Genomic DNA, 16737 nt, shown 5'->3' on the forward strand with positions numbered 1-16737 from the left:
CCCTGAGCTGCCCTGTTTCACCTGCTGCAGGTGGACTTGTAGCAACCCTGCCTTCAGGTACTCCTCTGCTTCCTGGCCACATGCCTGCTAGTATTTTTCCTCTCTCAGCAAAGCACTGGTGAATTTGGTGAGCCTAATCTGAGCCTGTAGGGAGGCACTAATGGAAGCCTTTTGTCTGTGCCAAAATCTCTTTGGTGTGGTTGGCTCCTGCAGAGACAGCATTAACAAGGAAATATTAAGTGTAGAAAAAAATACTGCCCCACCCTACACAAAATCCCCTGAATTTCTCCCTTCGAAAACGTTAATAGGAGCACGATGGTACTACAATTCTGTGAGTTTTGGCATCTGCCTCATGTAAGATTTGACATTATTGCCACCAGAAACTTTCCCTCCTTGTGTATTCTGGGTCAGCAGTGGACTAATCAGGCACAACCCAGCAGCAAACCACTGCTTTCAAATCAATAGCAATAGACTACAGCTAAGTTCTTAAGTAACATTTGACTGAAATCTGAATGAGTTTAATCCTAAATTCTGGTCTTCTGAACTAGAAACTGGAGGAAAAAAGAGAAAGGAAAAATGCAATTCAGAAAATATTTTATTGAATACAATACCATTTCGTCGTAGGCTTTATAAAACACCACCAACCTCTCTGAGGTTGAATACAGCTTGGGCAGGTGCACAAGGAGTGGGAGGGAGAGGGACAGCATCTGCAAATTTTCATGCAAGAGGCATAATATGGGATATTTTCATCCAGACGATACCTTGTCATAGTGCCCAAGTTTGCACTAGCTCACCAGAAAAAAATTAATGAATCTACATTTAAATTTTATTCAGGATTGTAACAATCAGCTATACGTTCAAATTTACTGGGTGTTTCTATTGCACATTCAATAACTAAACTCAAGATCGTGAAATAAAAATTAGTAACTTGGATTGAAAGTACTGTAAGAAGCCTTGTGTGGAAACAGGGTTAACTCTAACTCCAGAAACTGATGGTTAACAAGACATCAGAACCACTGCAGATAAGGACAACTGCAGTTTTTACCAATCTAACATCTAACTTTCATTTTTAGCAGATGGAAAACAAGGAAAGTTCCTGGAATTTGGGCTAATCCCACAACACACATCTAATCAAGACATCATGGTTCTTGGAAGGAGATTAAACAAACAGTAGTCCATAGGCAATTTTCAGTTGCATGAAGCAACTGAAAAGTCATAGAAAACAGCCTAAGTCGGGTAAAAATGTGGTAATATTTATATTAACGAAGTTTTTGCTTACTGGAATGTAGACCAACTAATTTTTCTGGTGTAAGTGTTCATTTTCAGTGATGGCAAAGCATATATATGCTATGAAATGTAGGAACAGTCAAAAGCAGCCTTGAAAAAGTCTCTATATTGCTTAAATTATCTCAACCTTACCTCTTAATGAAGTATGCATACATTCAGAGACTGTAGGAAGTTTTCAGGTTGACCATATTTCTACAGCTAACTGTATTTTATGAGATGGTCCCCACAGAATCTTTAAAAATCTGCACTGTACTGCCAAAGAATTGAGAAGCACTTGTTATAACAGTAAATATGAAGGTAAGTACAGCAGTTAATAGATCATCTTACACAGAGACTCCCATTGTCCTTTGGGTGTGCATTTCCCAACATGTGTAAGTACCACCACTTTGACAGGAAATAATTTTGTAAAGCAGGATGGAACAATTTGTTAACTACAACAATATCTTCAAATGGAAAATAAATTATTAATCCACACTTTAAACCAAGAAAAATGGAAAGGTAAAGTTTAGCATATTCATTAGCAATTAGAGGAAATAGTCCAGGAAGGCCAAAGTATTCAAATAATTCAGAAAGGTTCTGTTGAAATGAATTCCTTATTTATTAAAAAGACAACACATTCTCAAGAGAGCACCTTCTGCAATTAAATAATTTAGTTTCTTCATATAGACACATCATACACAATGTTAACAACCATGAAAAACAATACAAAATGCTTTCAAATTTAACAAGTAGAAAAATATAACTAGGATATATGGCAACTGTGAATCTAATACTGTACAGAAGTATTTATGGATTTTACAAATAAATAATAGCTTAAATGCCCTTTTTAAATCTTATAACTGTACACTGGAACATCGGTTCTGAAGCTTACCACTAACTTGCCACAAATGTGTGCCAGTCAAATGTTCTGCCCACAAGCTCAAAAAACTTCTTGTTGGGTTCATGGAAATATTCCTGCAGTTTCTTGAGTAACTGGGTATCTACTTGTGGGTGAGCTCGTCCTTTGGACTCATGTAAACAGCGCTCTCTACCACTGTCCCTCAGGCAGTAGAATCCCTTAGTCTTATTGAAATAAAAGTTTGAAGCATTTATCTGTGGTGATAACTTCAGAAATCTCTCTACCTTTTCTATTTCTGGAAAGGGATCTTTGATTAGTTTATCCCCATCCACAATGTGGATGTGGTCAAGAGGAAAATACTTCAGCCAGTTCTGCATGTGATTGTAGTATAAGCTTCTGTTTATTGCCTTGTAGTCCACATTGAGTTCACCGTCTTTAATCAGGATTTGTTTGATGGATGGGTACGGCTTGTGCTTCCGCAAGTGGTTGTAGAACACTTGGGTGTAGTCTGATAGTACTCTCTCACTCGGGTCTCTTAAAATAAGGAGTAGTCTCATTGATGGGTTCATGTTATAAACTCTTTCAGGCACTTTAGGTGATGTGAAATACGCTGGAGTTTTTTCCACGGTGATCTGATGGGGGTATGAGAATGGCATTTGATTAATATACCACTGCAATCCATTCCTGTAATGATCTTCCCAGTCAAAGAAGTGAACTTCACTTTCTGCTGCTGCAATATCTGGATGGAGACTCAACATCTCTAACAAAGCTCTTGTTCCACCTTTTCTCACTCCAATAATAATAGTCTGTGGCAGCTGCTGACATGATCCATTAGAATGAATGTTTTCCTTGAAGTCATTTTTCTGAGACGTTTTCTTTAAAAGCTCTCTCTGAACAGACTGAGAAGAAGTCTCAGCATTTGAATTTATAGCTGGTCTGGAAGGCACTATCTGAGGCTGAACTATAAGCAACACAGCTCCCAGCAGAAAAGCTGCCATGACAGAAGTTCTTAGTCTGTTTTCACTCAGGCGGGTAATAGGGCATACAGCGATTTCCACCAACAACCCTTAAAAGTTGTTTTTGTTTTGCTGAGTGTATTTCTCAAGCAGAAACCTTGCTGAAAGAGGGAAAAGAAAAAGAACATTATCTTATATTCAGACATACCACTAAAAAAGCCACACTGCTTTTTCACAACTGATCAAACTTCTTCAGCTTTTCCAACTCTAGGCTCATAGATAAATTAGTGTAATTACATGTATTAAAAGACAGGCATATGCAACAACACCATAAGAAAATTATTTCCAGCCATAAGGAGACATGAACATTATTAATCTTTCATTTGTACTCAGAGTGTTATTAGTTATTTTTTTAAAATCTCATTTCATTGGAGTTGAACCACAATTGCAAGAGAATTAAGTGCTTTTTTAAATCCAGAAGAATGGGTTTGTGTTCAAAATGAAACATAAAACGGAAAAGGTGTGGAGTAGACCAAAAGAGCATTCCTAAAAGCTGAGGGTCTTGTAGGATATCTGGGAATTAAAGCTTCCTGAAGAACCATGTGACAGCAACCTTAGAAGTCAAACCTCCTGGGAAAAAGGCTCATGCAATATGGAGAGAGCTGTCCAACATAAGAAGGCAACATTCTCCTAGGAAGAGGTTAGGAAGAGCTCTGGGTAAACAGTACACCAAAAAAAAAAGTTGAATTTTTGTGTAATTTTTAAGAGAAGTTAACTTTTGCTTTGTGCTTACTATTTCTAAGGATAAAATAAGTGGCTTGCATGCTGGCCCTGCAAAAAAGTAAGATAATGAAACCATTGACTATAATGTGACTGAATCAACAAAACACTAAAAGACCTGTGGTTTCAGTCTTGATACGCAGGAAAGAAAATACACAATGGATACTTCTGACTGAAGGTCATTTCAAGAGTTAGCCAGCAAGCTGCTGTGATATAAAGAACTAACTTTAGACTTTATCAAAAGACTACTAAATACCACCCCTGCACACCCTTTAAAGGTCAGGGTATTTTTAATGCAATGTTTGAAGTGAAACCTTACTGGTTTCACACACAGTAGAGCTGTTGCATTATGAGCAGGCTGTGAGCACAAGCTCCCTGCATTACCATGTCTTCCAAAGGCATTACCCCTCAGTGAAGGGCTGGTGTGGATTTTGGTATGGTCTAATTCCACTTGGAGGTAGAAGCCATGACATCTGAGTACCTGACTGCTTTGCCTTAGTAGGCTACTGCAATTATGAATTTCAGCCTGGAACAGCACATACTGTGCCAGCTAACAAAGGCTGAAATATGAAATTACATACGAACAACCTGAGGAAATGCAAGGGCTAGGTTTTGGAAATTCTCCAGAGAATCTGAAAAGAAACTAATGACTTTTCCACAATAAGCTAAGTCCCAGGGCAACAAGGACTAATGATGTGTTTTTAAGTGATCTAAAGTTCTGTTTGATAGCTTTGCATTTACAGAGGTCATGACTCCATCCTGAATGGAACAGGTTTGCTTCCTGATGTTTTTCACTGATTATCACTTCGGTGCTTTCCCTTTTTCCACTCTTAAAGGGCTACAAGGCAGTGATATTGTTAGGAAGCAGAAATTGAGGCTGGGAAGAAAGGGAAGCAAAGTGCCATGATAGATGTGAAGTTAAGAGTGCCTCCCTGTATGCCCACAGGCTTTGAGCTTGTGGGCATACCTTGTCTCAGGCTGTTCTGTGATGTCTGATGTGAGGCAACTCTGCAGAGGAATTTGGTATTTTTTGGCCACGGTTAAGTTTTCTCTGGCTGAAAGAGTTCCATTTCGTCTGTCATTAGTCTTCTGCTCCCTTTCCCTGTCCTCACCATTCCTGCTAATCGTTCTCAGCTTAATCTACATCAGTTTTAACATGAAATAGTCTTAATAGCCCCACACTGTGGATGTTGATGGGGGAAGACACTGCATGAGAGAAAATTCAATACAGGTAAATTCACTGAGCTATGCTGCCACCATATTCAGCAGCAATGGGAGGACAGGATACAGCACCAGCCAGATTGGATCAGTGACTGATGGGCAGCTTAGCATGTAAGAACAACAAAACATCATCTCTCACTGAATTTTAAGGTCACAGATTAAAAGGAATAGCCACTTACTTCAGAGTATATTTTAAGTCACTGGCTCCATAAATAGTAAGCCTGAGTTGTTGTCTTAACAGTTACCTTATTGGAAAAGCATAATAGGATTCCAGCAAGGAACAGGTTGAACTGTGTTGAAAGGAGTGAATTTAAAGCCTAATGGTAGGAAGTCTCATTTCTTAATAGTCAAATTGAAATATGCTGTGTTAATAGCCATGTTCTGTAACAGACTGTCTCTGGAAAGATTAAATTTTAGCTGTTGGTCTCACAGTGACAACACATTGCTGGATTGGAGGTGGGGTGTTGCTGGGTATTGCAGCATTTTTTTCTGCTTTTGTTGGGGTTTTTCTGTATTTTTTTTCCTTTAAGAAAAAAAATTAACACTACATATTAATTCATTAGGATTCTTAATTTGTAACTCATAGTTTGCATACTACTCAGTTGCCAACTTTTTTATTCAAGCCTTCCTGTGGCTGAATATAGCATAGGAACTTCTGAGAAAAAGACTACAGCAAGGTGTCTCTTCACTCTAGCTCTACTCTTGTTTTGGCCAGCATCTTTGAAATGAGACCTGTGGGATACTACAGGTGTGGTACCAGGGGTCTCACCTCAGCCAGGTTTTTCAGCCTCACTGAAGCTCTGCCTCAGTGTCCTCCCGTTCTTAAACACTTCCGTGGGGCATAGCTTTTTCTAAAGAAACAAAAACAACTGTTTTCTGTTTCAACATGAATTGTCATAATAATATAGTAATATCTTCTGTTTCCAATATAAAGAATTTCATTGTTCCTGCCCAGCTATTTGTTCAGGTGCACACCCTCCACAGCAGAATACTGCTATAGTATCTGAAGCATTTATTTTATGCACTCCCAAAGAGCCATATCAGTAATTATGCCATTCAGAGCACCTGTATGCTATGATTGTTTTGTTTGCAAGCAATAAAGCTTTGTCAGCCTTTTCTTTCCATTCTGTTTCTCCTAAACTGTATAGGCTTGATCTCTGGATCAATTATTTTGTTGTGTTAGACTAATGCAATGCAATGGACATGACTGTGCCTCTAAGTTCAGCACAAAATACATGATGTGTGGTAAAAATAGCATATGAATTGGTTGTTATTCAGCTCACTTATGGCCTCTTTAATGCTTTAGGTTGATCTGGAGTTCTGTGTCTAGAATTACAGGGGTTTATATAAAATGATGCAAACATGTACTCCATAGCTTTTAAATTTGTGGGTCTGAAAAATTCTTTTGACAATAATAAGCACACACTGAGGAGTTTATAGCAGCCACTTTGCCAAGTTACTTTTCTGCTTTAAGAATTCTCTTCATTGCATCCACAAGCCATGCAGAGCATACATGACTTCACTTGATGACTTTGTATCCCAGATTAGTTCAAAAAAATTAACTATTTTTGACAGCCATTACTATTGTATTTGCTACAAGTAAACAAGCAAGTTAGAAAAGAAACACAGTTTATGTTAAATTGTGCTTTGAAGATCATACCAAGACTTTTGAAAAAGTCTGATTGCTTTTGCTTAATCTTTCCTTCAGCTCTCTTCAATTAATTAGCTAAATCTGCCATCCTGTTTATTTAACAAGATTCAATGTGGACTTCATGATTAAAAACTCTTCAATAGTAACAGTAACTTGGAAATAAATAGCCAATTTAATCAGTAAATGCAGAATGAGGGCCAGAGGCTGTCATACGCCATTGATTTTTAAGTGGTACTCTTTGAAACATGTTGTCACTATTTTATGATTTCTGACTATTTCTTACCATATTAAAAACGTATTTTAATGCCTCTGTATGTGTGTTGTCAGTGACATTGCCCAAATTACCCAGATTATATGCACTTTTTAGTTTAAAATGCATTAACAAAACTAGGAGGTTTCTCCCTGGACAGCTAACTTCATTTTTGCTTGGAATGGGAAGGGGTCAGATTTAGCTCTGAACTTCTATAAGAACCTCTGAGTTAGCTGCCCAAGTGGGTAGGAAGAAACATCAGGAGTGTCAGTAGGGCAGTCAGTAAGCACCAGGGAGAGTCTGCTGGCAGACCTGACAGGGACATGCTTCACAAAAAAAAATCCCACAGCAACACATTGAGAGGTTTAGCAGAGCTAATGGGACTCAGTTACTACCAGGACAGTAACTAGGATTGCATCCTTTCCATAAGCATGCAAGTGACTTCACCTTCATAAAAGACAAGTTGTGTTTTCCTGGCTCTTTAGGGATTGTGGACAAACAGGTTAAGTTTCAGATGCCCTCACTTTCTCTCCTCGAAGAATTCAATCCCTTCACTGGAGAGATCTCTGCCCAGGCATCTAAAAAAGCCCAGAGTCTGGACTGAATGAGAACCAGAGTTCAGTTGCTGAAGGTTGTCTGTAGAGGGAGATTAGAGCTGAAAATCTGAGTGAGACGTTCTGTTCTCATAAAGAATATTTAGTTTTGCTGATGTGATAGAACCTCAGGACAATTTGTGGACTGTATTTTCCCTTGCACATATTTGGGCAAAATATAAGACTAACACTGCTGGCTAAAACTAGCTGTGCAGTACAACCCACACATCTGCTATGCTGGCTTCTGCTATTGGGAAAAAAACTCCCCTAACTGAGATAACCAACTTTCTAAACTGATAAAGACTCAGTGTTCTGAACATTTGTGTTCTGTGATGCGCTTAAAAAACTGAACTAGAGCAATTGCTGTGTACTTGAAATCCTTCAAGAGCTCATTGATATGAACAGCATATTCCTATCCTCCAAGGGTAGACTCTGTCCACCATAAGATATCTTCCTTAGTTGTTTATATTAGCTCAAGTGCCACTTTGCATCCTGATAACATAAAACTTCCCAGCACAGCTATCACTTAAAGCTCAGCCAAGAGCAGGAAAGGAAAGAGAGCAATTTTATTATTTTTTAAACTCAGTGTATGAAATGTTTTTTCTTGGAAATATATTCTGAATTTTCCTATTTTTATTTATTAAACTGTCTCACAATTCCCTCTCCATGAAGAAATTTTTCCCATACTTTCCCCCACATACACTTGTGTTTTAAATCACATTTTAACAAAGGTTTTAAACAACACATCAATGAAATACTTGAATTCTAGTTTCCAGTAATTAACTACAAGGACTTGCCTACTTTAGTGAATGCTACAGAGACAAGTGTAATAAATTAAAGAGAATCACATACTACTGAAGCTGTAGATTTCTAGGACCATAAACTATTGATCATCTCATGATATAGTAAAAAAAAACAATTTGCACATTAAGAAGGGATGTGAAACTATAGGGAACTGTATGAACCTGTCTTACAGTGCCTAGATGATATGGTCTATGAACATTTCCCAAATTACATTAAAACTGCTGCACAACCAGCAGAGATTAAACCATGGCTTTAACTTTTATAGTCAGATGTTAAGAAATCTAATCATAATTTCAGTACTGTTAAGATGAGATATTGTCTATCAGACCTAAGACTTCAGAAATACACTTTAAAAAGTGTTTAAATTTTGGGAAGAGGAACTTCACAAGCTGAGAAATGTTGACTTGGTAGGAAGTATTTTTGGCTGAAATCTGCTGTATTTCTGCACCTGCTGTGATAAACACAGTTTATGCAAATTAGATAGGCCACCAGTTCATGACTTCTAAAGGAGTTCAGCTCCAGTGTGAGCAGTAAGGTAGCAAATTTATAATAGACTGTGGTTATATATAACATGCACTCTTCCTTAAGGTCAGAAGGGACCATTCCAGCCTTTCATGCCAAGAGATCATAAAAATTTTTAGAAGAGAAAATATCCTAGATTTCAGAGAACCTCATGTAGGTAAAAAAAAAAATGGGACATTACACCAGAAAAAAAATAAACTCGAAAAGCTCAGGATGCACAAAAATTTTTGTGCTGAATAGTAATATGGAATCCCTTAACACCTTCCAGCAAATTTCTTAATACCTGTCAGGATTCAATTTTTTTCATAAAGAGGGTACACTGTACCACTGCCTTCTCTATCCCCCCATAAACCCAAATACTCAATTCAAAATCCAGAAATTACTTCCCACCCCACTTCCCAGGCAAAATGGGTCACATTCTAATTAGAAAGCAGAAATCTATTGCAGAGTTAATAGGGTTGTTTCCTAATTCATCAAAGCTGTCCCCAAGACAACAGCCTGTGTGAAAAGATGGCTCTGTCCTGTCTTGCCCCCTTTCTGTACAAAGGCTCACCTTAACTGGATGTATTAAAATAGGGAACACAGCAGACTTAGCAATTCCATTCTCATTTCCTCTGCCAAGCAATTCCTTACCACTTACACAGGGCTGTGGGCCCTGTTTCAAATGCCAGTAAGATATTTAAAGCAAAGATAAAAACAAACCAAAAAACCCCCCAAAGCTCCAAATAATTGTAGATTGCTGTGTCTTCCACTCTCCTGCCTTGAGAATAACACTGGAGCAGGGTGCATGCTGGTGAGGTCATCACTGTATTAGACTTAGCTAAACCAATCAATTTACTAAGCAAAGCACTACACGGTGACCTGGAGGGAACCCTCCTGTTCTGGAGTGACAAATGAGATGACCCAGCAGGATCTCCCATCTTGGTCTGCCTTGGCATATTACAGTTTTCTTTTTCTCACTAGCAAAACTTTTCATGGAAATCCATCAGCTTTGACGTATTTTTTGGGCTCTGATAGCTTATGAACTATGAGTGCATTTCCAGATGAGGGATGGGAGAGATCCCAGGCTAGTTAGACTAATAAAAACATTTTTGATTTCCTCGAATGAAAAGCAGAAGAGTTGTATGTATCTATACATTCATGAATGTATTGGAAAAGTGTTTCCCACCCACTGTTTTCTGCAATGTTGTGTAAGCATATGGCTAGCTCAGAATAACCAAGGTAGTATCCTGAGAAGGGGAGGAACACAGACAGAAACCTAGCAATCCGGATGTAGGGATTTGCTGTCAAACTAGTGTCTCTCCACTGCAATAGCTAGCTTTGCTTCAGATGTATAATCTTGCTGCTGACCTACCAGAGGTATTTTTCTGGCTACAGAATAGCAAAACGCTCTGCATTTTTGAAAAAGGGGAGAAAAAGTAGGGTGGGTGCTGAAAGGGTGGATGGATGTGCAAGAGATAGCTAAAGTTGATGTCAGTGACTGTGCTCTTACTGAGAGGTGCTCGTTTCTGAGCAATGTGGGAAATGCCCTTATTCGAGAATGAAAGAAATGCTGGCAGACATAAATTGTAACAGCTATTATAATTATGCCTACAAATTAAGTTTGATAGCCAGACAATATATAAAACTGAATCTGCTCTACAATGTTCCATTTGCCATAAACACTGCAGAGGCTCTCAGTGGGAGTGGGCACTGCATGGATCTCTCAAGCCAGAAAGATGCTCCCTGCAGACTTTCTATCCCCATGCCATTCGAGCATGATATTCCCAGAATTTCACAGATATATTTTTTTTCCTGCACCACTATTCACAGAGGAACAGTCTTGGAACCCTTAACCCACTGCACAAACATAGGGAGCAAGGAGAATCATATACTTTAATTCCCAGTTAACTGAGGTGATTGAACTGCCTGTACTCAGCTGCATGCCCCCTGATCTTTTGAATGTCTGGCTGGAAGACGAGAACAAACCCAAACTCTTTCGTCTGGGGGCTGCTACACCTCCCTCTTGGCATCCTTTTACCCCTGAAAGATTTGAACTGCACACACCTTTATCCTTGGAAAGCACACCGAGAACTGCAGTAACCAAGCCTTTGCTGTACTATTCTAGGCTGCCAGTCCTTCAAAACAGACACCAGCTCGAATTAAGGCTTTGTGCCCTCCTGCCAACCCCCAAAGACCACTGTAACCCTCAGCCCTATGCAGCTCACCAGGTTCCAGCTCAGCACGCTGCATCCAGCCGGCTCCAGCATTATGCGAGGGAGCAGATCGAAGATGCTCAGCGGAGCTTTTGCAAGTGTTCTCCTGTAAGGTAGGCACCCCGGCACCCCGCTTCCTACCACTCTGCCCTTACGAGTGCTTGTCATCATGCCACAAGGGAAAGAAGATGAAGAAAGTGCCCGGGGCCACACCTGGCCAGGTGCTGCCGACCACTCTGCTTTCCCCCCTCCTTTCTCTCCTATCCCCGCGACAGCGCTGCCTCCCAGAGCCTGGCTCGGTGAGTCCGGAGCGCTGGGGCAGCGCCGCGCGTCGCTCCCAGGCTGGGGACAGCGACAGCTCTCAGCCCCAGCCCGGCCGGCAGGCGCTCCCAGCCCCGCTCCTCTCCCGCGGCCGCGGAGCTCCCACCTGCGGCAGCAGGTGCCGTGCGGGCACAGCACAGCGCAGCGCACCCAGAGCCGCCAGAGCCCAGCGCCACCGCCGCACTCGCGTCCGCCCCGAACTTGCCACGCTGCCCTCCCGCCCCGCGTCACTCACCGCCGGGGCGCGGAGCCGAGGGGCAGCGCTCGCCCCGCTCTTCCATGGGCGCTCGCGGGTGGCGGCGGCGTGCGGGGGCTGCGAGCGCCCGCTGTCGCCCGGCTCGCCCGGCCGGCAGCGCCGCAGCCCGAGCCTGGCGCCGGCTGGTTTGTAGGGCGCCGGCTGGTTTGTAGGGCTCCGCCCGGCCCGCGTCAGCGCCCCGCCCCGCCCCGCCCGGCCCGGGGCAGCGCCGTGCGGCCAGTGCGCGGGGAGGGGACAGCTCCGCCGGGAGGGGACAGCTCCGCGGGGAGGGGACAGCTCCGCGGGGAGGGGACAGCTCCGCCGGGCGGGCGGCTGTGTGCGCGGGGGGTGTGCAAGCACGGGAGTGCGCCCGGGAATACGGGGGGGTGTGCGAGCACGGGAGTGTGACCGAGAACACGGGAGTGTGTGCGAGCACGGGAGTGTGCCCGGGAATACGGGTGGGTGTGCGAGCACGGGAGTGCGCCCGGAGCGCAGGGGGTGTGCAAGCACGGGAGTGTGCCCGGGAACACGGTGGGGTGTGCAAACACGGGAGTGCGCCCGGGAATACGGGAGGGTGTGCAAGCACGGGAGTGCGCCCGGGAACACGGTGGGGTGTGCGAGCACGGGAGTGTGCCCGGAGCGCAGGGGGTGTGCAAGCACGGGAGTGTGCCCGGGAATACGGGGGGTGTGCAAGCACGGGAGTGTGCCCGGGAATACGGGGGGTGTGCAAGCACGGGAGTGTGCCCGGAGCGCAGGGGGTGTGCAAGCACGGGAGTGTGCCCCAATAGCCTTACAGCTCTGGGGTACGAAGGGCTGTCCGCAGAAGGCACACCTGCCCCGCCTCCATATAATCGTGGAATATCTCGAGTTGGAAGGGACGCACAAGGAGTCCAAGTCCTTCGATTGCCTCCTTCCTGTGCTTATAAAAATAGCACCCATGCGAGGTCGCAAGAATAACAGACTTAAAGTACTTCTTGTTTGCTCTCTCAGGACTTTACGAGGTGAATCTGATCTTTTTTTTTTCCTCCTTAGATGCTTTGTGTTCAGCCACATGAATTCGATGCAGGAATGATGTCGAAAATGACTCAACAGCAGTGGGGAAAAGACCTTCTGGGGATTTAAGTCTTAGGGTTAATTTATTGAAATCGGTCTGTATTTACTATGAACTGAATTGTGATTTTTTTTTCAAGACAAAACACATTAAAATTGACATTAGCATACTGCATCCATTATTTCAACAGCCAAACTCTTGAAAATTACTGTGAGAAAAATGCCGGCCTAAATAAATTTAAAAAAAAAGAATTCTTAGTTGATTATGATCAGTTCTTTGCAGTCTAACAGATCTGACAGAGGCAGGGTGTTCCCAAAGAAGGTTTACTGGTACTGGTTGCACACAGGTCTTAGTTTTGTTTGCCTAAAGTGGTAACTTCTGTTCCAGACTTTTACTTCTGTAGTTTTACTTCTGTAACTTTACTTGCAAAGACTTGCTTATTAATGAGTTTGCTCTGGCAACTGCTGTTCTCCAACAGCACGTGCTTGAATTGATTTTGGGTTTGATGTTTCAATTTCCATCCACATTGGTGGAGCTGTTTGCACAAGCACTGAAGGACTGGGTTCTCACTGTACAAGTGCACCAGCCAGGTTTATTCCATCCTTCCAAACTCTTGCTGTGGCTGCTGTGTGGGGACTGGGAGGTTTGCATGGGCTCCACCTGAGCAGCTTAGAGTGTTCTCTTTAGATAAGTGGTGGATGAGAATGGCTTGAATCACCTCTCCAGTCTTTGACAGGACATTGGTTATTATTCCTGCTGAGAGTGGACTAATGGGAGGATTGCAGGATAGTATAATGAAATAATGGAATTTAAAATTTCTTTAGTTGGAAGGAACCCTGAAGTTCATCCAGTTCCAATACTACTGCCATGAGTGAGGGCACCATGTGCTAAACCAGGCTGCTCAGAGCCACATCCAATCTGTCCTTGAACAGTTCCAGGGATGGGGCACTTGCAAATTCCCTGGGCAATCTGTTTCATTGCCTCACCACCCTCACAGTAAAGAATTTCTTCCTGATATCTAATCTGAGCCTCTTTCAGTTTGAAACCATTCCTCCTTATTCTGTCACCACATCTCTTGTAGTTTCCCCTCAGGTACTGGAGGGCTGCAGTTAGGCCACCCCAAAGCCTCATCCTTTCCTGGCTGAACAAACCCAATTATTTCAGCCCTTCCTCAGAGCATAGGTGCTCCATCCCCTTAATCAACTAGGCCTCTTCTGGACTCTCTCCTGTAGGTTGATGTCCATCCTTTGCTGGAGACTCCAGAGCTGGGTGCAGTGTGGGGTCTCACCAGAGCAGAGCAGAGAGGCAGAATCACCTCCTTTGACCTGCTGGCCACATTTTTGGTGCAGTCCAGGACCTGGTTGGCTTTCTGGGCTGCAAGTGTGACTTGCTCACTCCTCATTTCCTCCTGGAGTGCTGTGGGAATGTCAGGTCACACTTACTCACTGCACCAAAACCCAGCCTAGTGTGCTAATGCTATGCAAAAGTATTCCTGTGGTATATTTTCTTAAATACTTTACTTTCAGCCTTGGCCTGCACTGATATTATAACAGGGGGAAAAGCTACCAATTATGGAACTCTGCTTTCTAATCATGATTTCTGTTGAGGGAAGCAGAACAAGGATGATATGTTTATTCAAGTATCACCAGCAATTTCAAATGGATTAGAGGAAGTAGCTGTGTTTGTGGAGTTATTCTGTTTACAACCATTTGCCTCCAGCCTTGAATAGGCATACTTTTGTATGGCTAAATTAATTAATAAAATAAATATGTAATGCAACATCTAAGGAACGAAGAGTACTCAATTATGTTTCAATATGAGTGTTGCTAAGTAGAATCTTGTCAAAGGTTTTCAAGAAACGAATGTAACTACTTAAGGAAAAATAGGATAACTGTAAATTTATTTTATTTTATGGTTTTGGATATTTAATATTTAAGATGTTTTCTGTATTTAAGTGTAGTATATCATTGCAGTGTAATTGCTGTAGCATCAATAGATAAGTACAAATACTTTACTTTTAATTTTGTAAGATAAAAGTAGAACATTTCATTAGTGTTTACTAAAAACCCAAAACAATAATACTGTCTTTTAACTTTGTATTTTAATACCTTTCTGTATGTTTTATTATAAATCTGAGAGTCTAGTAGAGAATTACATTCAATTGTGATTAGCCTTGCTGTTTAACCCTGGTATTTATGTCATGACAGGGGGTTTTGATTGTCTTGGAAACAGGTAAAAAAGAAAAAGCTTAGATCTTGTTCAACTGCTATAGACCCTCACAGTTCATTCATAAGGGATCACTGTTTCTTCCTTGTGAACTGTAGATCAGATACCATAATATTCATTTCATGTTTAATATCCAGTCTTGATATAAAAGAATCAAAAGATGAAAAATTCACCATTTCTTTATTATTCCAATCATGAACTATCTTAGGTGTCAAAATAATAACAGAAAATATCTGTGTACCTTTTAATCTGAAGGTATGTAAGTGTAACTTCAAGCCACTGCTTTATTTTATCACTTTCCCAGATAGATGAAAGATGTTTTGCCCAAAAACATACTTTCTTTTTCTAATTGGGTCATTTCTCAGTATTCTTTTTCTCTTTTTAATAAGCTAAACAAAGTGATCTCTTGCAGTGTCTCACAGAAAGGCTCAAGAAAGTTTAGATTTAATTACTTTTCTTCACTTTTCACAAGTTCTCATCAGTGAGTACAATACTGATGCTTAATATTCACTTAATATTTTCACTATGCTTTGATGAGGAATCCCAATTGCCAATAAGGTTTCAAGATCTACTGGTTGCTCAGTTCTTAAGCTATTTCAAATACCTTTCATTGTCATGTAATAGTTACTTTTTAAATTCAGATGTTCCAGACTACTAAATCTGATGCCTTATGAGAGTATTCTGCCTTCCTAATTCTCTTTATCAAGCAAATTTGTAATTTCCTCAAAGCAGATTTCTTTGACATGATGGTAGTAGTGTCTCTTAAACCATGGGAAAAGTGGTAAGAGAGAGTGACACTAAGTCAACAGTGCTGTATTTTTATTTGGCTATTGAACAATGACTAATTTAGAAAAAGGAAATGAGACTTCTTAAAGCCAAAAGAATGACAAACTAAAATTATCAATGCAACATTGGCAATACTGAGTTATGCTTCCCTTATTAGTCCAAAAATGAGGATGTGAAAAATGGGGTTACCAAAGTTGCAGCATATCCTGGATGACTGACATGTGCCATACATGCAGAGGGAAGGGTGTTCTGCCCATACAGTAAATTAAATGGGAGCCTCTTAGAGGAGAAGCTCTGCTAGAGGACATGGCAAATGATTCAGAGCCAGGATTGGATAATTTGGGGATTGGGCTGGGGACAGGGCCCACGTTGGGCACAGGACCTGTGCTGGAGCCAGCAGGACAGCAGAGGTGGGATGCCTGGCCAGCAGGGAGGGAGCAGGGGGTGACTCACTGGGGGCAGTGTGGCTCCCAGGACAGACCCCAGTGGCTCTCAGCCAGCACTGGAGGTGGCTTTAGTGCTGGCTCAGCTCTGGAGGTGGCTGAAGCAGCTCCAGTACAGCCTGCAGAGCATTGGTTTCCTGCTGCCATAAGCATCAGAGGGATTTGAAAACTTCCTTTCAAATGCTGTGCCACCACTCTGCTGTGTTTTGGAAATGCAGAGGTGGAAAGGAGCTGAAAGAGCAAAGACATGAAAATTTCTTAATTGAAGAAATACTTAGAGCTTTCTCTGTACAGTCGATGTTGGAGCTGCCTGTTACACAACAAAACTTACTTTTGTCAGGTTGAAGTCATGCAGACACGACTTAAGAATTCAGACTCACAGATTTCTATTTTGTCACTAGGAAACACTCTAGGGAAATCAGGGAGGAATTAGTGGTGTTATCCAGCCAGCTAACAGAATTCAGGTGTAGAATTTGAAAATATAATTAAATAGGTATATATTGTAAAGTTATTTTAAATTCAAGAAATAAAAGGTATGTTACTTCAGGTCTAAAATGTAAAGAAGATGGGTCTAACTT

General features: G+C 41.7%; 1 protein-coding gene across 2 annotated transcripts; it reads right to left on the reverse strand.

Annotated features, from left to right (window-relative positions):
* Nucleotides 1–577: 577 nt before the first annotated feature.
* Nucleotides 578–11801, reverse strand: HS3ST1 (heparan sulfate-glucosamine 3-sulfotransferase 1). 2 transcript variants are annotated; one of them, XM_085059829.1, is made up of 2 exons: nucleotides 11654–11801; nucleotides 578–3242 (listed from the first exon to the last, which is right to left on the reverse strand). In XM_085059829.1, exon 2 carries the CDS (start codon nucleotides 3121–3123, stop codon nucleotides 2161–2163), a length of 963 nt encoding a protein of 320 aa, XP_084915955.1. In that variant the 5' UTR covers nucleotides 3124–3242; nucleotides 11654–11801; the 3' UTR covers nucleotides 578–2160. The 2 variants fall into 2 exon arrangements, with proteins under 2 accessions (XP_084915955.1, XP_084915956.1); XM_085059830.1 differs by lacking the exon at nucleotides 11654–11801 and adding an exon at nucleotides 11110–11476.
* Between the last annotated feature and the right edge of the window lie 4936 nt (nucleotides 11802–16737).

The sequence above is a fragment of the Lichenostomus cassidix genome, chromosome 4 (genome assembly GCF_008360975.1).
Source record: "Lichenostomus cassidix isolate B80296 chromosome 4, HeHo_3.0, whole genome shotgun sequence".
NCBI classification, from domain to species: Eukaryota; Metazoa; Chordata; class Aves; order Passeriformes; family Meliphagidae; genus Lichenostomus; species Lichenostomus cassidix.

What these genes read in the sequence shown, in the direction of transcription:
- HS3ST1 (XM_085059829.1), bottom strand. Translation starts at nt 3,123, where the DNA reads ATGGCAGCTTTTCTGCTGGGAGCTGTGTTGCTTATAGTTCAGCCTCAG.